Source organism: Hippoglossus stenolepis, chromosome 14 (genome assembly GCF_022539355.2).
Source record: "Hippoglossus stenolepis isolate QCI-W04-F060 chromosome 14, HSTE1.2, whole genome shotgun sequence".
In the NCBI taxonomy this organism is placed as follows: domain Eukaryota; kingdom Metazoa; phylum Chordata; class Actinopteri; order Pleuronectiformes; family Pleuronectidae; genus Hippoglossus; species Hippoglossus stenolepis.
The window spans coordinates 7,432,383-7,456,535 of record NC_061496.1 but is presented as its reverse complement, the minus strand read 5'-3'; the positions used below and the strand labels follow the sequence as shown (position 1 = coordinate 7,456,535).

General features: G+C 42.1%; 1 protein-coding gene across 3 annotated transcripts in view; it reads left to right on the top strand.

Moving 5' to 3' along the window:
- pde4ba (phosphodiesterase 4B, cAMP-specific a) overlaps window positions 1-24,153 on the top strand; it is a 149,715-nt gene that overhangs the window by 63,449 nt on the left and 62,113 nt on the right. The window contains exon 1 of one of the 3 annotated variants that reach the window (XM_035175944.2): window positions 18,773-19,459. The exons of the other annotated variants lie outside the window; for them this stretch is intronic. Coding sequence (XP_035031835.1) covers window positions 19,365-19,459 — 95 coding nt within the window. The 5' untranslated portion in view covers window positions 18,773-19,364. Of the gene's footprint in view, window positions 1-18,772; window positions 19,460-24,153 lie in introns of those variants that run through there. 3 annotated transcript variants of the gene reach the window in all.

Genomic DNA, 24,153 nt, shown 5'->3' with positions numbered 1-24,153 from the left:
CCACTCTTAGTGTTTTAGCCTTTACAGCTACGTTAAGAGCATTTTTAAGTGAGAACTATAGTTTTTTAGAGAGAGAGAGATGAGATATTCCTGAGGAACAAAACATGTTCCTGGTCCCAGCTGAAAAAGACTCTTGTAAATTTTCTTTTGTGGTTGTGCCTCTTCCTTTCTGTGTAAGTGGAACAAACCAAGAAGCGAGGGACAAGGGCTTGATTCAGTGTTTGGGCATGGTATGTAGTTCCATTTGAGATATGTGGTTATTAATGAGGACTGTTGATTGTCCTTACACACCACAAGTCCCATATGGCGGTTTTTGGATTGTTAATCTAGCGCTTCTTTATCTCTGTGGCTCATTAAAGCTCAGAGGCTCTGGAGCACTTGCACAGTCACCGCCATTTATATCGCTTTGTGTTTGATGGATTCTGCTGCATCATGGCACAAAACGGGTCCAAGGATTACACCGTCTGCACTATCGATTTTTTTAAGGGACCAGTGCATAAATTCAGCCTCGTAATGCGGCTGTTTTTGTGCTAAACTAAGTGCTGCTGTAGGCACTGTACCTTCACTTTGTGTGGTTGTCGGACAAATCATTTTCGGCCCTTGTCATCATCAAATGAAGAGAGAAATTGTGTTTGCCGTGCCTCCAAAGCTTTGCATGTGGAAATTGTGTGATATAATTAGATGATAAGTAAAAGGGATCTCTTCATCTCCCTCGTCCAGGTGCTTTGAAATAGATTCAGAGGCAACGCACCCACAGAGGCCATGTTTGAAAAACAGTTTTAGCACGGATCAATAGATATGCATGCATTTCAGATGCTGCTAAAAGCTGTAAGAGGTTTCTTCGTGCAGGAGACAGTGAGTATCACTGGTAATGTTTTGTAATTGACAATATAAAGAAACATTACTGGAATAAATCCCTTCAAAGTCGGAGTGGGATCTCAGAAGTCCGACTCGGCTCGGCTCTGCGACATGCTGATGCAGTGTGTCGCATTAGCATGTGCCTGCGACTGTATCAATTTTGGCTTGTTAGGCAGCGGTGTCAGTGGCAGCCTCACAGCTGCTGCTGTAGTGCTGTGACTGTGCTCGCTCGATAATTTATCAAAGCCGGTGCTGTGAAATGAATGCGGGGCAGACCAGAGGGGGCTCAGCTCTGCGGTCGCTCTGCAGTGCGAGTGACTCAGCTGGATGAGCTTCAGGAAGACGCCTTATGGTCTTTCTGTATTTTTTTTTTTTTTATCTCACACATGCCTTCAAGTCTGTTGTAGGTTTGTTTTACTCTCTCGGCTTGTCTGTAGCTCCCCTTGCTTCATTTTTTATCTGCTCACTGTCTAATTTCAATTCCTTGCATCCAATCTCTCTTGTCTCTCATTTCCATTCTTTTTATCTCTCTCTGTATCCCTCTCATCCCCTCTTTCTGTTTCCCCCCCCCCCTGCATCCATCAGGCCTCTGATTCCCTGCCATGTCGGGCTTAAGATGTTGACGCAGGCTTTGGTTGTCAGAGATCTGTGTGGATGCTACACAAAGTATACAGACTTACAGGCAGCAGCAGAGGATTGAAACAAGCCTCTAATGCCGACATAAAGCTGCGCTACCTCCGCGCTCTTGGGGCTCAACTTCTTTCCCAGCCTCCCCTGGTCTTCAGGATGACTGACCGGTTGGTTGTGTTTTGCCACAGTTTGAGCAAACCATGATCAGAGCAAATGGTTCAGGAGCGACGCCAGTTATGCTTGTTCACACTCCACCGTCTTTGCACTGATTTTCCACTCCCTGACAACATTGCAACTAAAGCCCCAAATCAGGGCCAAATTAGCATTTGACTAGCATTTGACTAGCATTTGCCAATACGTGGTAACTGTTCAACCATGCAATTCACTGACACATTGCCTCCTCCAAATAGTTTTCTAGCAGGATAAATGTTTAGACGAATCAGTGTCAACGACAGCCAATCAGAGTGCAGGACGGGGGCTACCAGGCGTACTCCTCGAGGTTTTCTCGTGGTGAAAGATCGTGTGATCACCTCTCGCCACTCAGTCATGTGGTTGACCTCACAACGACCGGAAGGCTCGCGATCGCAAGACAGCAAGTCGGGAAAGTGTGAACTGCACAGCGATCTGACGACTTTAACGTCACGTAGTCCGAACTTGGCTTATCAGAACGGCACAGTAAAATGACCCTGCTCGATCAATTGTTGCAGGTTTCTCTATAGCAGTACTGGCTAGAAATCCCCAGTGCGTCCATCGCTGCAAACTTTCGGCCTTTAGTGGGAAATTGGCTTTGTCTTCCTGTACAGAGCAGTCGTTGACAAGTTCCACAAACAGCGAGCACTCTTCCCTATTGAATTATACAGCGGGAGAAATCCTGGAGGGTAAGCTGAGAGGACAGGGGGGATGACTGAGTGACGGAGCAAAGCCATGAGAAGGGTGGATGAGAGGGGACGGACGAGTGTGAGAAATGGAGAGGTGGAGGGTGAGCAGAGGAGAGGACGGGTGAAAGAAGAGAAAAGCGGCCTGTTCTCCCGTGTGCTGATGCTGCTGAAGGACTGGCCCGCTCTTTGTCATTTGGAAACCAGTATGACGTAGGTTTCCTTCGAGTTGGCTCCCATGCGGTGCCGGTGTCATATAAATGATATGTCTCTCCGTCAATGCTTTTCAGCCCTGTTGTGAGATAGAGGCCCCTCTGTGTATGTGTGTGAGTGTAGGAGAGAGGTTGAAATCTGATTACAAGACTCGGGTTGCAGACAATTCGCTTTGTGAGTCTGTGTGTGTGTGTGTGTGCGTAGAGGGGATGAGAATGTGACTCTACCTTCATGTGTGGAAAGCCCTGTGGGACCAAGCCACTCAATGGTCATGAGGAAAGAAGAGCCCACAGGAAGTACTTAAGTACAAACACACACACACAGGTCCCTTTACATGAGTGCCACCAGTGACGTCACAGGTCCGTGACACAGGATAACCTGGGACCTCCAGGCTTGGCTCTTGGCCTCAGCTTCTAATTGTATCCTGTGGCCTCGAGTCATATAGGTTAATGTATGCTTCTGGTCGAGTCAGCAGTTAGTAGAATATATATATATATACACACACACACACAATACTGGAGCGCTACCCGTCGGCACCTTGACCTTCTGTATCTTTAGAAGCAATAGTCTGAGTGTGAAAGGAGACATCTGGGAGAAGGACTGGGGAAACTGCTGACCTTGGAGTCCGTCAGGCAACAGAAGAGAGAGTCCCACTGTTGCTGTCTCCACTGGTTTAGGAGAAGTCAGGTTCAAATGAGACCTTACCCATTTCTCTAGTGGAAATGCTGAGGTTGTCCAAACCCTCAGCAACAAGGCAACACATTGGAGGTGGATAAGAGCCAAGAGATGTTATTAATTTATTATCAGACTCCTGAAAAGGCAGAAGGGGTGAAAGGTTTGTGCTATTTTTATTTCCTCTTAACCAATAAAATAAGCTCAAACGTCTCTGAGCTGTTGGACCAGTGCAGTGAGTGCAGGTGTTCCCTTATACTTTTGCGACAAATGACTTGTTTTTTTACAATCTAGTTTTCCCGTACATGTAAACGTGAGTGTGTTAAGATTGAAGGATAGAAGAGTGGATGTGCAGAGAGGCACGGCGGAGGGAGAGAAGCAGGTGAGACCAGTGGATGATGTGAAAATGACCGAGAATGTGATTAAGTGTTCTTTTTTTCCTCCTCCGTCTTCTGAAGAACTCAGGGAAGAAGAAACAAAATCCCAAGTGGCCCATTTACTTGTTGTTATTTGCGGGATACAAACTCAGACGAGATAAAAATAGGATAAGTGGCGCGGTTGGAAGCCATCACATGATGTGCTGTTCATTTCAGATACAAATATAGACCCAGGTAAGGAGTAGAGCGGCACAAAGAGCTCACGCTGATACGAGAGGTAATGAAGTAAAATGAGATAAGCATGATAGCTTGTGAAAGTATAGAGGCTTTAAAACAGGAGGGAAAAACAAGATAATTGCAGACGGGCAACAAGGAAAGCTGACAAAGGAAGGCAAATTGAAAATGGAACAAAGGAAGAAGCGAGATCAGCCAAATAAAACAGCTGAACAGACGGAGAAAGCGGGGGTGAGGAAAAAAGAATGACTTGAAGACGGAGACAGCGATGGGAGGGAGGTTCAGGAAGCCGTCTGAAGCTCAGCTTTGTTGAAACCGTCGGCCATGGCAACCAGACAGCAATGTTTGCTAGTAACCATGTGCGTCACGCAGTCACACGCTGATGCACTGCATGCACGCGCTTTGTGAGAACACGCACATGCACAGATGGACGGGCACTTGAACGCATACACTTATAACATGTGTAAAGACCTACACACACACGCACACACATGACGGTATAGATGTTGTTTGGTGTTGAGGTAAAGGTCTTGTGTCGTTCCACGCCAGACGTAAGTTGCAGCGACAGTAGAGTGACAGCAGCGTGAGATCGCTGCAGCCTCCTGTGGGGAACCATGAAGACATAGAGCCCACAGGTCGATGCCGGGGTGGTGGCGAGCTGTGACGTGCACTGGCAGCCACTGTGGTAGTGGTGAGGGTGGTGGTGGTGGTGGCGGTAACGAATTGAACTGCATCCTTTTTTAATTATTTTTCCTTTCAGTATTTGACCTGACAGCATTAATACGAATGGGAGTCTCACGTCATAAATAAAAGCTTGAAAAGGAAAGCAGTTGATTTCAACATTAATACGTAGTGTTAGTATTTCACTTGATTTACTCTGCAGTTTAATTTGTTATTTTAAAAAGGATCTTCTCATATTTAATGATAGAAAAACATGTGAAACAAATTATGAGTCATTTCTGGCCTAAATTCTGCAATAATGATTAAATCTGACTCAGACTCTGTGGCTTCTATGTTCTGATGAATGTTCTGTCTCTTTCAAATGCTGTAACGTTTTCTGGTTAACAGATATTTACTGATGTACTAAATAGAGGATAGTGATAAACAAGCTGCCTGGAAGAAATCTGTGCACGTTTAGTTTTACAGGCCTGTAATTTAAGGAAATGTTGACACTGAGACACCGTGAAGACATTTGTTTGTTAGCTTGTCGTGTTGTGTGTGTTGATTTCCAGTGGAAGATATTTTACACAACTGTTTTCCTCTGAATTAGTACCTCGTGGTCTTTTTAGGCCTCTTCCTGAAACAGTTTATGCCAATAAATATTTAATTTTCTGGTATTGTTTCTGTTTAAAGAAAAAAGTGAGGTTGTATGATGCAGGGGATTTCTCTATTGCATCAATTTTAACTAATACACAGTAGATTAAAATGAAAATAAAAATATTAAGGGACTGTTCTCAGGTTGGACAGAGCCAGACTAAAAGCAGAGGAATATTGATCATACTTTGTCCACTTATATGCTTTGTTTACCATCCAGGTTGTGGGGATCTGATCCCACAACACTCATCAACAACCATTTCACCCAGTGCACTGCATTTTATTTACTCCAGCCATAAATAGTTTTGCACAATATATATTTATTCATCTAGTAAATGAATTGCACAGTAAAGTTTTTTGACACCAATTTCAGGTCCAGGTGTGTAAATAACCAGTAATAGATCTGCACATAGAATAAATACAATTTAATAAAATACAGGCAGGTATCTAGTTTTTGTTTTTAGTCAGCTGTAGCTATAAAGACTAAAGCTGTCATACAGCCTCAAATCAGACATGTGGGTTACATGCTGTCAAGTCATCACCTCAGGTGTATTGTGAATCCTTGGGCTCACTCTAAGGTCACAGCTCATTGGTGGAGTCGGGCTCACGGATCCGGTTGCCATGGAGATGTCTCACCTAAGTGTTTTTCTTTTTCTTCTCCTGTTTTTCCCCCATCTCCCTCATGTCAGTGTGTTTGAAGAATGTCCCCCAGCTGAGGGACGATTTCAGTAAACGTGTGTTCTTACTGTACGGCTGTAGATTACTCAGTCTGAGTAATGCTCCTCTTCTATTGGCCGTCTCTGTCTGGAGATGAGTCGTCGCCTGGCTCCGTGACTGTATGTCTGCGTGACGACATGTGTGCATATGAGTTAGCTGAACTTTGAATCACACTCCATCTGTGAGTGTTTTCGCCAACAAGCAGGAACAGCTCTCGGCTACAGACACAGAAATACAGTAATTCATTAGGAATTTGGTGAAGTCTAATGGCTGTTTGTAATATAAGACGAGAGGTCTGACCTTTGGATTACAAATCAATCGTTAATGTCCACTATTTACTGCATAAGAAAACCAAAAATACTTCATAAAACAGGAAATCTGTGATAATGTTGCTGCAAAAACACTTAAATCCATTCAACATATTTACTTAAAATTTGCATTAGGGTTAATTGAAATAATAAGCTGAATATTACACAGAGAGTAACATAAATAATAATAATAATCAGGTTGTTATAGCATTATCAGCACATTCAACTTGTATTTCTGGCCACATGATTAATGTAAATCTAGTATTTACTCCACATGGCTGACACATGCACAAAAGGGAGGAGACACTATCGACAGGCAACGTATGAGTTGGCGACCTTAGTTAGAATAAGAAAGTTCTCAAGGCAATTTATTAAAAACATTTGGAATAATGTAAATACACAACTTAACAACATTTGTCAATTTTGAAAAGTTGAACATTCTACATTTTTCAAAAAAGAATTGCATTGTGGACCTTCCTTCAACCTTTATTATGTTTTAACAATTCTGCAATATTAAATGCACAAGTTCTTTCAATGCATACTCATCTTATAGGTGCAAAGTGTATATATCTACTTATCTCATATCTGTTTGTCTGTATGTGGCTCTTATATCTCGAGAACTGTTCCGATTATCAGCTTCACACTTGGCACGTGTGTTGTTTATGGCCTAAGGAGGAGCAGTGTCAAATATAGTGCGATTTGGACATGTGACACATCAGCTCTTTCACAACAACGGCAGCAACAACTTACAATAGACTCATAGATTGAGGTATTGTATCTCAGGGGATCCCTAAATAAAGGATAAATACATAAATAAAATGAATACAATTGTATGAAGGAGGCAACATGGTTCATTCTCCAAACACTTGACTGACAGTTACACTAAGTGATCTCTGACTGGTCTGATATACAGAGGGAAACGGGAGGTTAATGAGAGACTGCACCTATGTTCAACTCTATTATTTCCAACCAGTTTGTCCATTAACCGTTCTCCTGTCTGCTGCATCAGTCTGACAAAAAGCTTTTCCATAGAAATGATCTCGGAGAATCATTTCCTGAAGCCCGGCCGCACAGTGAGAGTAGCGAGGAACCGCTGGCTCTCAGAGCAAACAATGGCTGACCACACAGAGCCACGAGTCAAGTGCTTTCCAGGCCACTTGTTGCTAGGCAGTTTCACCTGCTGTTTCACGGAGGCACATTGAACGGAGCAGCAAAGTGGGCCCCAGTGCAAAAAAACTGATTTCCTATTCCGCTGGCTTTTGACCTCATGTTGGCACAATCAGAACGGACGGCGACACAAACGTGGCTGCTGCGACACAGAGAGTGCTGCAAAGGAGGGGCTTGGTAAAACGAGGAGGGAGAACAACACGAAAATGATTCTTTACGGAGTTGAATTCTTTGCTTGGTGATTATGATTAGCTCATATTTTAAATATCTGTGTAGCTGATGATGGGTTGTTGGTTTCACAGCAGGCTCAGGTGAGATGGTTGCTGTAGTCGAAGGCCTATACAGTTGCAGCCCCTTAAAAAATTGATGATGTCTTCTTGCTCATTTGCAGAAACGGGTAAGAAATGTCTGACAGCAGCTCGACACATCACGATGCTTTACACCGTTATTAACTTTAACATATATGTTAATTGTCTCAGCTCGACTATCTGCCTACTGCTTATTGTGTAACACAATCTAGTTCAACACTTACCACCAAAAACCTACAAAACTATAGAATGAAATCAACAACCTCTTGGCACAGACCTGACAAAGACATTATAAAAATAGGATTCATGACCGGGCTTTAGTTCAACGTACTCTCTGATTGTTTTTGTTATTTACTCTGTGATTGACTTTCATTCCAGTAATTCAATCGCACTGGGTTTGCCAATGTTTTTTCTAATCTAATTGGAAAGCAGTTTGCTGAAGTTTGACAAAAATCAAAATTTTTGGCTTTGACTAAAATTTCTTGTGTCTTGGAATTAGTCGAGACTAAAATGACCAAAACGTCTAAAGTCTTTATTTGCAACCCAAATCAATTTAATCCAAGAACATCTGGATTAATGTGCTAACTGAAAGTCCTCCTTGTTGCAGAGAATGCTTGATTGTCTAGCCGTGGTTGTTATGGTGGCCCCTGGGTATATATATACTTTGGTTGCTGGGGGCTTGGGAATCAGAGATCATCCATGAAATGTGACCTGTGCGTGGTCCAGCAGACCTGAACTGAGGCAGAGACTAGACAGAGGAACAGCATCAATTTCAGCGGAACAGGAACGAGCAGAGATGTGAAAGGAAAACTGAGGCGGAACAGATGCTGTGATCAACACTGTGTCGGAGGCTTACAGTGTTTTCATACAGGGAACACATTTTATTACTTATTTTTATCTGATTTAATCATTTTGCCTGATCTTGGTTTTTCAATAAGCCTGACTGGAGGACTTGGAGAGGATTTGGCAGCTCCGCAAATAATCAGCGCCTTCCTGCATGAGGATTGTTTTGATGGAGGGTGATTTTGTTGTTGTGGCCGGTGTGACCTGCTGCAACCTTCTGCTTTACTGAGACTCTGGATGCTTTCCAAGTGACGGATGCGGAGATAAAACCCGGTGAATCTCTGAGACTGTCCAGTGACGGTGGATTCCAGGATGCTACATCTGGGTTCGGGCGACCTCTTAAGAAGATCGGTGTGGTAATACCAGTCGGACACTTTCCTCGTCGATGAATCACATCAAGTATGTTACTGACCTGAGGCTTTCAGAGAACGATAGACCAACAAATAGAGTTTTGAGCCCAAGGGCGATCAAGATGATGGCGGCGAAGTCATCTCGTCTGGAAGTTCCCATCAGCCCTTTCTGCTATCGCCGCCACTCCTGGGTTTGGTATGTGAAGAAAAACTGTTGCCCTTCACACCCTTTTGTGTGTATGTGTGTGTGTGTGTGGTGGGTGAGGGTGGATGTGGGTCAGTTTGAGTCTACAATTGCGACAACCCCAGGAATTAGGAACTAATTATTTGATTGTGATAATCGCTCTGCCTGGATTATGTTAAATATGAATATACCTCAAAAAGAGGTTTGCGTCCCGACTCCCTAACACCCGACTCTCTGTGGTCATTCATTCACTAACCATAAACTTTACATAAAGATGGACATGACATGTCAGCCCCCCCCAAGGTGAAGCCAAAGTATCTCAATTATAAATTGTAAATCCCGCCTCCTCCAGGTTAGTGTATGGGACATGGACCAAACTAAAAACCCAAAGTACAAATCAAATAGATTTTTCTCAAAGATGGTTTCTGTAATTTGAGGTAGTTCTTATCAAACTTATGTGTCCAAGTGTTAATTTCTCCAATAAGTTTGGTTTTAGTTACTTAATTGATGCTATAAAAACGTAGTGAAACGTCACGATTGGTTGAGAGCCTGTGTCGGCTTCATTTCTGGATACACAGTGTTTGGTACTAACCTTCACCTTAAGTGCCTGGAATTTTAAAACCTTGTCAGTTAACTGATACGATGAGCATCAACATTTCTGCAGTTTATACCAGATCCATTATTAATAACATTTCCTAATCCCTGACGGAGATCATAATCAGGGCAGCATTGTGTTGCTGTGAAAAGGTGAACACTGATGTGTATCAATAGGAGACAGGGGCGGTTATTTCGACTCTTAAGCCTGTGCTCACGTGTGTTTGTGTGTTTTGCATATGATTGTACTTGCAGTGGGGAAGCAGCGTGTCGCTCTCATGAGGCTCCGACCTTTTGGAGCTGTAGCTCAGCGGTGGACTCTGTGTCCATCGCAGCTGGAAACACTCACTAATGTGCATCTTTACTTAATCACCAATTTCTGTCCATACTTTTTTCCTTACACTGCTCAACAGGGACATGAATAACACATGTGAGAAGTAACCTCTGCTGTAAGTGGGTTTCTGCCTCTCAGCTTCTGAAATGTGATATCACAGGGTTTCATTGACAAGAGAAACATTTCCTCCCAGGGGATTTCAGCGGCATCCAATCTAATTTTGTGTAATTCTGTAAAGGCTCATCCTGCAGATGCTATTTCATGATAATTGCAAAGCAGGATTAGCAGTATTTTAGCAGCAAGTCACTAAAATGTACTTTTGTTCAAAAACAGAACCTCTTCTACATGTTCTGAACAAATTAAGTGTTTTCAGAGCTAATTTTGTGAACGTTCCCTCATTCATTCCCCTTGACCTCTGAACCCGAAGTGAATCATTGTTTTGATTCACCACTTTGCAGATTTCACTCCTACTGCACATCATGTGGCCCGACAGGTGGAGAAGCACCGGATAAAAAGGTGATATGTTTGGAAGTAGAAAGGAAAAGTATCGGCTCCTGTTGGCGTTTCAACTTGATGTCACCGATCCTCCTTCTTATAACACCAATCCTCCATCTTGTTACAAACGTGACACGGCACACAGACACCCCATGTACGCCTGGCGTTAACATGTGTTCTAGATGCATCAAGGTGTGATTGTGACGTGATCTGCAGAGGTGGTCCGGGATGCGTCGTGACCACATTGAACACAAGTGCAAATGCGTTCGTGGCGTCAATTTGACACTAAACAAGTTGGTGGGCTGAACTAATAAGCACGTGCCACTGTTCCAAACCAGGAGCTAGACCGCGAGCAGCTATTAGCCAGTAAACACATGAAGCCGCGCTCTCCTCAAGCCTCATTATTCAAGACATATGGGGAAGACGAGACCAGTGGAGCAGCAAGAGAACATGAGAACGCAGATTCATCCTCTTTTTCTATTCTCTCTCTTCCATCTCTTCTTTTTTTATGTTGACAGTTTAGTTGATAGTATTTTCTGATATGGAGAGATAAAAAAAAAAAGAGCTGATGCAAAATCCCCTCTGTTTCATCCCTTGGCTCTAATATGTCAATGCAACAAGCTGACGTTATCCACGGTTCGATTTCTGTTCGGAACATTTAGCAAATGAGTGCGTAATTTAAAAAGACTTCCTAAGTTCTATTAGGAAGAATACAATTGGAATAAATGTTTTTTCTTAGAGTAAATATTTGGCTGAGGAAGTTTCTTGATGATGTCTATTTGTTAAATTTGACTCTATTCACCTGCAGTGTGAATAGAGAATAGAGTTAATTTCACCCGTCTTTCTCAAAAATGAACAAAACCTTAACTTGCCAGACACTAAACATGACTTGATGTTTTGTAGTAATCTTAACACATAATCAACAAAATGAGTGACTGAGGCACTTTCCCTTCTCTCACAGTCTAAGTGGACATGTTTGAAATCTTCTGGGATTGCGTTTCATTTGCTCTTTTCAATGTTCTCACAGTGAAGCTGCAGCATGTTTAGCGCTGTAGCTCCTTCACCAGCGTCTCGTGGTTGTAGATGTATTGGTTCGTTCTGCTCGGCGAAAAAACTCCCACATTTTTTCGAAGCACGGCCGCAGGTTATCACAGCATGAGCGGTGCTGACGTCAAATACGGTTTTGGTGTTGGCTCTGAAAAGAGAGCTGCGCCGCGCATAGGGGATTAGGTTAATCACAGGGGGACTGACTGCAGTGCCCTGTTTTTTCTGAGAGGGGAATTAGATTTATACAGAGGGAGAGGGGGTGGGGGGGGAGAATGCTCTGGCAGAAGGACAGACACCCGTTGATCCCAAAATTCACCGTTTATCTGAAAATCTGATGTGGCAGCCTGATTATCGCTCTCCTCGCCGTTTCTGCATCGTTCTTCTCATATCTGATGCTTCCTTCCATAGCACGTGAACACGGACAAATCCAAACACTGTAGGATGAAGTGTAACGATACTGTAAATATAAGTAAGTAAGTAGTATGAGGGGAAAATATGCATCCATCCGTCCATCCGTCCATCCGTCCATCCATCCATCCATCCATCCATCCATTTTTTATATTGCTGTAATATACATGGGGGAGTTGGAGCTTACATTGGCCGAGAGGTGGAGTGCTCCCTTGTTATGTCACCAGTTTATTGCAGGGCCAACGCACAGAGAGTCACAACCATCACATTCACATCCACTGAGCAGGTTTTCATGAAGCTCGGTGGAAGAAGGGGATATGGATGGATCAAGAAAGAACTCATCCAGAGACAGGAATTATTTTTTCACTTTCTTTAACATTGCGAGATTTTTTTGACATTTGAATTAATGTCCCAGGGAAAAATACATGAGTCTTGATTAAAAAACAACCAGGCACATTTAGAGGACTGATATTTATGATTGTCTGCGAGGTGGTGCAGCTCGATTGAATTTAAGCCGTGGGGCCTTCGTGGACGTTTGCGCTCTACTGAGTGCTGTTCTAGTTAAGGACATGAGTTTTTTTCGCATTTCAATGATTAGTGACATTGTTCTTTTCAGATTATTCTCAGTCTGGTTTTAAGAATGACAAGACAGGTGCAGAGCCGAAGCCTCTTGGTGCAGGGCCTGAACCAAATCTACAGATAATACTGAGAGTTGTCTCCTGCTCTGTCTTATATTTTAATTGCAATAGAATGGAGACGCCTGAGTGTTGCATTGTGGGTTATTTGCAGTCTTCATGTTCCTATAGGCTAGTGAGGGTTTTTAAAGTTTGTAGAGTCTTTCAGGGTTAATCAGAGTTGAATCTGTCTCTGAAGGCTCGTGTGACATGTTCCGCTGCCAAAGAGGGAAAAAACGAACCCATGACGAGTGAAAACCAGTTCTTCCTGTCTTCTGACGTCTTTACTGCTGGAATGAACCGGAGGAGAGAAAAAAACTAAAACAAACATCTGTCACGGACGAAGAGTTAAAAGAACAGGGAAAAATGTTAAACTGTCAGATGGAATATTTATGAGAGAGGAATCCACTCGCTCTGTCAGCTGACCGGCGGCCACAGCAGACGTCCAACCGAACAAAAGTTCTGGTGAGCAGCCAAACGCCGTTAGATGGTCAGATGTTCTACTGTCGCTCAAATCCGTCTAAAGTCTTATTTTACACGGGTTTTTTATTGTGTGGTGCACAGTGCGATCACTGATTACTTCCTGACATGTTTCTTTATGCCCACGTCCATTTTTAACAACAAAGTAAATGCATGACAACATTTTTTTGGCAAGATCCTCGTCAGCTCCGCAGCCTGACCAGAGCCCCGGGCTTTAAGTTCTCTGGGTCATTCTCAGCTTGTGTGAGGATCAGAGATGAGTTGTCAAGATCACACAGACGTCACATGAGAGTAATCAGAGTCACACTGAAGATCAGGCCGGGTTTAATTCATTTTTTTCATCCTCCGTTGCAACTTATATCGCAGCACTTGACTCCATCAGGCATCGTCTGTAACGTAGTTCCTATTTTTATTCTTTATTCTTTCTTTATTTTAACCCACGGCCGTTGGTTTGTTAGTTACTGTGTTTGTTTTTAACCAAGATTACACAAAAACAACTGATGGATTTCCTACACAACTTGGTGGAAGGATTTGTTACGGGTCAGGGACATTTAGGGAACTGATGGGAACTATGTGAGTTTGAAATTTGGTGCAGCTTGATTTACTGTTGAGCCTCGGCGGAGGTATGCGCTCTACTGAGTGCCGTTCTAGCTCGATGTAGCATGTTTAGTGAGGCGATCACGTGTTATCAATGCAAAAAAAAATTATTCGCGGAGTTTGTGACAACACAGACTCTTAGGAGTCCTGAAGGTCAAAGGTCACAGGGCCCAGAAGATGATTTCCAGGAATTAGATGAAATTTAAAAACAATTGAATCTGTCCCAAATCATAAAGAAATGTACAATAATTATGATTAGATGTCTGAAAGTTTAACATTCAGGTGTTAAAAACTCGAAGCCCCTCCCTAAGAGGATTTGGATCTATTATGTGTTTCATATCTTTCCCTCTGTTCGTCTGCCACTACTTTGATGAACTTCTTTCTCTCAGTCTGTCGCTCTGATACTCTCATTCTCTTTTTAGAGCTCATACCTAAATAGCTCTCAGGATGAGGCCGGCTGTTTGATCCTGATCCAGTGTGATTGTGTGTATACCAGACGACTCTCGTGTCGAAGGTGATGTGCCTGTCAGGTTCTGTCAAATCCGTCTGATAATCTATTTGCGGTCTTTGTTTTTTTTCGGCACAGACACGCTTTTCATCCCCTCCAGTTTCCTTATCTGGAGTGCAGCATTGATTCGAATCGCGGAGACGAGCCAAAAGAGCGGTCCGCCAGCGACAGTCTGACAGGCTGCTCTTAAGCCGTCACACGGAGGCCTGATGGATGTTTAATTATGGTTCTCAGTGTCTTTGTGGAACCCTGTTGAAGCTACACGTCAAAATGCTCCAAAGTATTACTGTGCGTGTCTTAGCTTTCCTGCCATGTTCGTTCCGAAATCGCAGCGACGCATCGTCTCCCCAAAACTGTTTAACAATAAACGATAGGACTTGTCAGACGTGACTGGAAAACAGTTTCCACCTGAATAAAAGGTGCCAACTGGAGCAAATCAAGTTAGAATGCGTCAACCAAGATTACAGGGTATAGAGATTAATGTTGTGATTGCACGGGTGTATTGGATTTCAGTCTGATTTACATGCATGTGTATTGTCACAATACCTGTGCAGCAGCTTTCCAGCGACTCTTATCTCTGTAATTTGATTCGGCGTGAAATAACACGAGAGGGAATTAGGTTCACATCCTGGGTAACGGCCGCTCGGAGAGTTTTCCATAGGGCACGGCTCATCTGGTGGCACGTCCTGCCTGCCACATCCTGTGCATGTGAGCTTCACGCCATGTCTGCTCTGGCTCCAGGCAATGTGAACCAGTCGCACAGCGCCATCTCCTGGACACAAGCCTGAAAAACAAGTTACATTTCCGTGGGGAATGAAATGGGGCCCTCTGGTGTTCAGAGAAGGGTCCTGCCACATTTTGCTTTTGGTTTTAGCCATCAAACCTGGGAGCTGTAGTGATTTTATATTTGTAAGAACTGTTTTCTTTTACCATCATTTTTACAGGTTAGTCTAATGCACAACTTTGTACAGCTGCAGTTATTTAACTTAAAATCTGTATTTATATTTGGCTTCAATACTCTGCCTCCGTTAATTGTGTCTGTCAATCACCTTGTACTTAAAATATTTGTATTGTCAACATCTCCATTAGCACATACTTCTTTACACTGACAGCTTTAGTCCTGGTGGCTTGACGGTCATCTCACTGCAGTGAAATCTATCTATCTATCTATCTATCTATCTCTATATCTCTATATCTCTATATCTATCTATCTATCTATCTATCTATCTATCTATCTATCTATCTATCTATCTATCTCTATATCTCTACATCTCTACATCTCTACATCTCTCTATCTATCTATCTGATCGGGAGGACAATAAGAAAACGCAACTAGCGATACAAATACAGAATAATTGTTTAAGAATAAGTAGAAATTGTCATGTTGAACAGGAATAGTGAAGGAGAGACAGTAAACCTGGACCTGCTGCTTGAGGTTGGTGATGTTTGTCCATTGGGCTGTGAAGTGATAACATGCCCTGCCCAAGGTTTGAATAGTTTCACTGGGCGGCTGTGGTTTGGTTGCACCAACAGGTTTTACAGTGACTTTAATCCCTATTGTTCAGACAGGTGCTGTATTAGTTCTGGATTACTTCTCATGTTTTGGTTTGTGATATCCTGACCATGACTCATCTGATTAACTTGAGGCGAACAAATAAAACGCAGCAAGGACCAAACCTTATAAACACAATCAAGTCGATTATTATTAATGGAGCTGTTTTCTACTGCTCTTGTTCACCTCTATCCTTTACAGGCATTGAACAGTTGCATCAGCCTTATCTTCATGTATCTGTGGATGTGTAAAACAAGATTTCTGACTTCATATTATTATTATTATTAAAAAGATTTATTTCAATTATTGTAAATTAGTTATAGTTATAACAGAGACATGATTTTAAAGGTTCAGTGTAGGTGAAACAGATTTATTGGCAGAAATTGAATATAAAAAAACGGTAGTGATGTTTTAACTAGTGTGTTTCACCTAAATTGTACAATTTGTTGTTTTCTTTACCCTAGAATGAGCCCTTTATATTTAAATACTTTATATTTACATCAGGAGCAGCTCTCTACCGAGGCTGCCATGTTTTTTACAGGAGCCCAGACTGGACAAACTAAACACCTTTTGCGTTTTTATGACAACTGAGGGTTTCCACAGGTTCTCTTTCATGTTTTGAAGGGGAGGGTGAGGTGAGGGGTGTTCAGCTGCAACATGCAACTTCACCACTAGATGTCACTACATTCTACACACTGAACGTTTAAAGTGATACTCAGATATATTATATGTAACAATTGTCTAAAAGCAATTAGACCTATGTTTTATATTTTGTTGGCTTGTGCACTCACACTATCCAAAATATTGTGTGACCATGATTTGTGCCTGAGTCGTGTCAGGTAGATTCTATTTGGATAAAATTGGAAAACAACAACTCCCATAATCCCCCACTGCTTCAAACCATTATAAAACTAGGTCTTTTTTAAAAATAGTTTTGATTGAGAGACGCGTCGCAGCCAAAGTTACACATTTTACTTTAAGATGTCAAAACCCTCGACCTTGATATTTAGTCATAAAAACAGAAACAGGCTCGACTGATCGACATTTACAGTAAAACTAGAAATAAATGAACTGACTCCATTCACATTTCAGCACTTGCTAAATATTCCCGCTGTTTTCGTCTCCTCACACACTCCCATTCACAACCATGAAGCTAATATCAGCACAGTGCGAGGAGGAGCAGTTTCTATACCTTCTCCTTCTATGGCGACCCCTCAGGAGGTCATTAAGGAGGAATGCAACTGCCATTGTTGAGCAGGATGCATAAAGCCCTTTGGCCTACACATCTCCCTCTTCCGTTTCTCATCTCTGTGTGCATTGTGAGGCAGTGGGGCGAGCGGCCGAGTAGGAGCACAGCACTGACTCACGTCTGCTCGCTGGGATCCTCCTCTCATGTGTGTCTTTAAATGTCTGTGTCATCTTTCTGAATCACGTCCAAGTAAATGACAAGGAAGCTTAACTCGTCTTGTCTTGCCAGTTTTTAGAAACGCCTTCTGTCGACCGTGAGATGGTTTTTATCTACAGTTTCATGATGACTATCAAAGGGAAGTTATGGGGAATCGGACATGATTACTGTTACTCACCGTTTCTTCCAAACAGTTCACACTCTTCGCCTTTCTTCCCTTAGAGAGAAGAGGAAATATAAACAGTTCTTAAGAACTTGTCAGTTCAATGGATCAAATAATAAAAATATCGTCCATTCCTGGAAATGTAACTATTAGAAGAAATGTCGTCTTATGATAAAACAGAGATGCTCCGCTGTTAATCGTGAAACTGAGAGTGATGAATTAGACAAATGAACATATCAGATGAAAAAAAAGAAATAAAATAAAATAAATTAATGCTAAAAAATATAATTTTTATAATTTATAATTCTTATGTTGTTTTTGTGTTTCCTTGGCGTGTGTCTAAATGTTGTGATGGTTTCCAGTTCAGCAAGTCTCTCAGTGACCAAAACCTTATGGCAGGAAAAATAGAATAAAGAAACAAAAATGATCAATACAATAATAATGCTTTACTGGATCTTATCAATACATCAATCTGATGCTTCATGAGCATATACTGAGATACTGTGAGACTTCTGTGTTAATTTTACTTATACAGTTTTGGGGTTTTATGTGGTTGCACACAAAACTAGTAATCAAACAGATATGTTTCACTTAATGATTTTAAAAGTGTTACTTCAGTTGTTAACTACACCTGACAGTCAAAACCTGGACAACATGACAGATTCATACACAGCATATCTTTATGAGTTTGCTCTCACACTTTAAACGGATGCAGTTGGATACACCAGTTGTATTTGACTGCATTGGTTGTCTCCAGGTTTTCCTTCCTCCTGTATCGTACGTGCTGCTGTTCTTTACAAATCTGTCATCACAGTTGTCATATATGAAGGTTTATGTTTAACAGTGTGTGTATGTACAGTTCCATGAGGCCGTGCACGTCCTGTGACGGTGCCAGATGGAACATCCCTCTCTCACTGACAGTGAGGTCGACCAGATGAACAGTAAATCCAAACTCAATATTATGTCCATTCAATAAGTTTATTTCTGATTCATTACAAACTGGAAAATGAAAAATTTACTTAAGACTCATAACAGCTTTATACAATCTCCTGATTTAACTTTTATAAGCAACATCCCAAAATTTGATGTATAATTTGTAACACTATTTAAAGTAGTTGTACTTATTTTAAGGGCAATTTCAAGTATTCTAAGTATTTTTCACTATATTGTTTGTACTTTTTCAGGTTTTTGAGCCAATTTATAGAAAATGTTCTCACTTCATCAGCAGTTACAGATATTGTCTTTTGAGCGTCTGCATCTATATTAATTTCTCTTGTATATTTTCCATAACAACGAGGTTAATTTGAGCTCATCGTGGGCTGCGAGTGATGGACGACTCATGACTCCACTCCAGTGAATCCATTCCACAACTTGCATGTTCCTCCTTGCTCTGCTGGGCTGCACTGAAGGGAACAGGACTCCAAACACACACATCCAGTAGCACACACACGCACAAACACACACACGCACCGTGGGGAGGAAGTATAGTCTGTGACGAGGAGCGTCTAAAAGCAGAGCTCAGAGAGTGTCAGTGTGTGAACAAGGGTTTGAAGAGTTCCTTGATGTGACGCATGGACTGCTGCTAGTTGTTGTTGTTGGTTTGTGAGTGTGTGTGTGTGTGTGTGTGTGAACGATTTGACATCTCAGGTGTTTCCTGCCAGCTGCTTGTGAGGTTTATTGGTCATGTAGATGTACGACTGATGCCTGAATGAGTGATGTGTTATTAATATGAGGTGAATGTGTGTATGATGGTGTGTTTGCTAATCATTTCAAGAGGCTAGTGTGTGTGAGTGTGTGTGTGTGTGTGAGTGTGAGTGAGTTGCATGACAGTGGGCTATATCACTTATGGTGGTGACTCGTGTGTGTGATGGGTGTGTGTGTCATTCACATGTTTGGCTGTTTGGTGTGAGGGTGCGAGATACAGCACTTTTCAAACTAACACTCAGGGTGTGTTCTAGTTGACGTGTGTGTGTGTGTGTGTGTAGTTTGTTTGTGGTAACACATGTAATGGTGTGTGCCGGGTAGCGTGTGCATGAGTGCATGTCTGTGTCGGGGAGATGTACCGGCGTTCACCTTGTGCCAGAGGAAGGGTTCATTTTGACTTCAGCGAGGAAGTGGTCAGGAAGCTCCATGCCGCCAACCACGCACACAGGTCAGGACACACGGATACTCGCACACATCACGCTCACACACGTCTCTCACACTTCTTTTCCTTTTATTTCCATCCTTTCATCCACTGTTGGTTTTGCTTGATGTCATTTGACCGAACCGTTTCTTCCCACATCAACAACCATCGTCTTTTCTTTGCCTTGTAATGTTTCTCTTGTCACTAAACGGTGCATCAATCCTTTGTCTTCCTCATTCCCATACATTAAGCATGTGGCTCATCATTATAGTAATTCCTATCTGGAATGTGGCTCAGCGCACTGTCGCCCGTGTTGATTTAATGGTTTTGCGATGCAGCAGCTCTGCAGGGAAACGTTTTCATTTGAGCATGATCTTGACTTATTTGAGTCACAGTGTGTGTGTGTGTGTGTCTGTGTGTGTATAGTGCCGAGTGGACTTTGTGTTTCAATGACAACCGGACGGCCCGAAGGATGAATCTAAAAAAGAAACTAACAAAATTAGAAGGGTGTGGAACCGTCTCAGCCTTTAGCAACTCTTCACTCGGGTAAATGTGACTCTGTTGCCGAGCAGTTTATCTTGTCTGACAATAATAGTTTTAGTTTTGAACCTCCAATTACATCAGTTTAACTCAATTAGACGATTAATGACTGATTCAACACATTTACCCTCAACCAGTGGGAAGAAAGGAATTGAATTTTTATTTTATCTTTGCTTTGTTCTTGTGAAATGCTGGAGACCTTAAAATGTGTTGAACTGAAACAGTCTGAGAGGAGGACATGACTCTCGGGTTGAACTCACACCGTGTGCAGCCTGTTACGAGGAGTCTCAATGATTTGTTATGACGATATATCACCAAACCAAACATCACAAGAATATAATGTAATTCACTGTTGTGGTGTTTCTGCAGCACGTTGCTCCTTTTTATTTACGACACATCGATTGAAGGAGTGAGGCTGTAACCCAGACGGGATAATGTTGTGAGAATTAAACAGATAAAATACATGATGGCTGGTCTGGACCTTAACTGAACATCCAGTCTAACTGCCACATAGTATTTCTTTAAGTTTACTGTTAACAACAAGTATATTTACTTAAAAGATCAGAAAAACAGACAGAATGACAAATATACAGTCGCTATTCCAGGAAAACAGAAACTCTGACTTCAATTTACTAAAAATGTTCTTGATTTCCTGTATATGGAATGTCCCTTATTCTCCTAAAAAGTTATAATTGGCTCAAAAATATATTATTATTATAAATATATGTGATGAGTTGTGTTTATACATGAAAATGTGACTCAAACTTCAGAAGAAACAAACACTGTGGATCAAAATGTGTCTTATCTCACCCACTTAACATGACAATCTATTTTGATATTTGAGCAAATGTGATAAGACGCAGTTATCTACTAATCTTCTGTAATCTACAGTGTTGATTATAATAGAGGATAGAGTCACTGTGATGGTCGTGAGACTTTGCTGAGCAGAGAATCAGTTGGAAATAAAGTTTTTATTCAACAGAAGAGCCCAAGTTGAGAGAAAGTCAGTAGGAAATGAAATAAGAAACAACAAACACTGGTGCTGATGTTGATAGGAGACCGTTTTGTGAAGGTTCCAGTGTGAGAACTCAGGCTGGGTCTCACCCCAGGAGCACCGTCGCTGCTCTGGCTCAACATGGAGACGGATCAGGCTGCTGGCTCAGGCTGATGCGAGGTTCAGAGGAGGAGAAAACAGAGAAAGGATGAAGCATTCATGTTGAAACGAAGCTGGAATAATGTCTTCAGAATGAGGTGACTTTACAGCAGCGAGAAACTTTGGTATTAAATAGTGTTGTTTCTCATCGTGCATAATTCTGGATGTTTATTTCTTTGATTTAAAAAAAACAAGCCCTGGTGGCGCAACCCAAGTTGTAATCATGGAAGTCTGGAGACGTCAGGCGTCCACCTCTGGTTGGGTGGGTTCCACCTCTGCGACTGAGGTTTCCTGTGGAAAGTACTGGACTGTACTGGGGAAAGCAGAAGTACACAGATGGAGCACTGTACTCTGCTGCATGTCTGAATCATTAGACAGGTAGAGCAGACTGACAGAGAGTGCTCGGGGGGGTAATTACCACACAACCTCTTCCTCACTCTGACATGTGCATCGTGCATGGTACGGTTTGTGCTTTTGCTTGTGCATACATGGCCTACATCATCTATACCTACATGCAGCCGCCCTGCACCATTAGTGGCATGTGGGTGTGTATGAATTAGCCTATATACTGTGGGAGTTTCCAATGCAGGGATCTTTTTTCTCTCACTTGTCCTACTAGAACAGATAATCTCCCGGAGAGATAGGCTTAACCAAATATTTGGACAGTGACCCGGATTCCTATGGCGAAATAACAAAGACGAAAGCTCCGGTTTATCTGTCCCTGGATGCTGGTTTCGCTTTGCAGCCTCTGCTCTCACATCAATGTCCGGTGTCATTTTCTAGATCCGCTCCTTCGTCCAGCTCTACGCCAAATTTTTATGTTTTTTTTTTTTCCATGACCTGACCTTCCACCAAGTTTTGCGTTATCTTCCTGGCAGAACACATGACCTCCTTTGGAGAAGCTAATAATACATTTTAGAATAAAAAAACTTCAGTGGAAGGTTAAAAAGTTTAAAAGAGGTTCAAGGTGAATTCAGAACCCAGGTCCTGAGAGACTAGACATATAAAAATGTGTCCTTAAGAGAAATATAAAAGAGGATGAGGAGCTCACCAGACGATTCTGCTCAGGGACATTATTTCTAACAGTGTGAGCACCAACAGAAAAGACCCGCTCGCCCTTCCACAGTCCCGGCTGAGGACCTCAGGATTCCTACCAGGAAGTCCAGTACGTGACAAAAGGAGCCTTTTAGGGTCGAGAGTAGCAGCAAAGCATGTTACATGATGTAATTTGTCACTCTAGGCTAAAACAGTGTGGCTTACAGAGAGATGTACAGCTACAGCAATTGGAAACATGATCCTAAACCGCCTCATGTTGCCCCTATCTGTGTGAAACTGCAGACATTTGCATCCAGCTCGGATTCAAGTGAAGAGAACAAACCCTGAGGCTGCTCCTCATCCTCATCTTCCACTTTATCAAATAGCTGTCAGCGTTATCTTCACTTCGATGACCTGCATTCACCTCCAGAACTCGGAGTGTTTGCACGCCCGTGGGTGGGGCGCAGCGTGTTATGGAGATGGATGCACAGAAAACTGTGGCGAGGACTCTTAGGTCTGCCTTGGTTGTGTGGGCGGGGCTTTTGATCGGCGAGGGATTCGGCAAAGTTGAAGTTGGTCACTGCCGCCGCTGATGTGTTGATAATTAGGTCAATTAAGATAAGGAGGAGGATGATAACAGTGGGGTTAAGATGATTTGCTGAGCCAGATAAGAAATATAAAAGATATCTCTGCAGAGATGGAGGAAGTACTCAGATCCTGGACTTTTACAATATAGTAAATCACATGTGCTGCATTTAAACTCAAATTTAACATGCATTAAATTACATGAGTAGATTTTTCCATCTTATATCATCAATGCTTAAGCAGCATATATAAACCTTATGTGAAGGGTCATGAGATTATTAATTGGAAAAGAAAACAAGTTTACCTACACAATTTAGTTTGAATATCTTTGGAAGTTTCTTTAATCTTTCTACCATTTGTTTAAAATTTTGGATAAAAAAACTTGTTTGGGCCTCAATTATTTATATTTTACATAAGAGAGGTTCAAAGGAGAAACGTCTTTTTGAAAGGACCTGCAAACACCTCATCTGAAATGTATTAGTGTTCAAAAAAGCCCAAAAGATCAAGGCCACAATTAACCACATCTGTTAGATAGATACATTAAACACTTTAATCATCACCATGTGGGAAATTCAGAAATTAATTTAACAGTAAAAAGCTATAAAAAAGGAATTATTTTCTCGTGAAATGTAGTGAAGATGAAAGCGTATAATAGCGTGACATAAAAATACTTGGGTAAAGTGCCAGGCACTTGTACTTGAGTAAATAAGCTCAACGTCACATACTTGGTAACCTGTCAAGTTCACAGCAGATTCCTGTTCCTGGAAATCTACTGAATCATCCAATGAGGTGAATAGAGTTGTAGTTCTGCTGCACACGTACAGGGACTGGGAGCACGGGGAGCCTGTCTACAGGGGATGTAATGGAAAATACCAGCCCAGGAATGTTTGTTTTTATTTATTTTTTAAGCAGTTTTTACAGTTTCTCAGTCCTTTACCGATTTTCACTCAAGTCAAAAGCAGATTTCACATCCTCTGTTTCAGTTCAAACAAGTGCCAAAGAAGTATCCAACTCTCACCTCACCCACTCACTTCCACAGACACACAAACGCACACAAACACACGCACACACAGCCGAGCCGCTCGTTCCTCCGTCAGGACCGTCGTCATCGTACCTGTGGCCAGTTCTGCTTTGTGTTTCCTCATGTGACACCAGGACTTTTGTATTTAAACTGTAAACAATTCAAATGACCATCTGCTTGATGACTTTGTTCCTAAATGTGCACGTGTGGGAGTTTTTCCTCTTTTCTGGTCACATATTACAAAAAGGGCCAGAGCACGTGTACTTTTCACTCAGTGTGTTTTTATATCATTGTAAAACTGTGGTTTATGGACATATTTCATGTTTTTGCTCGAGTGGTTTTCAGGGCAGCACAATGACACTATATCCTTCAGTGGGATTGTCACAG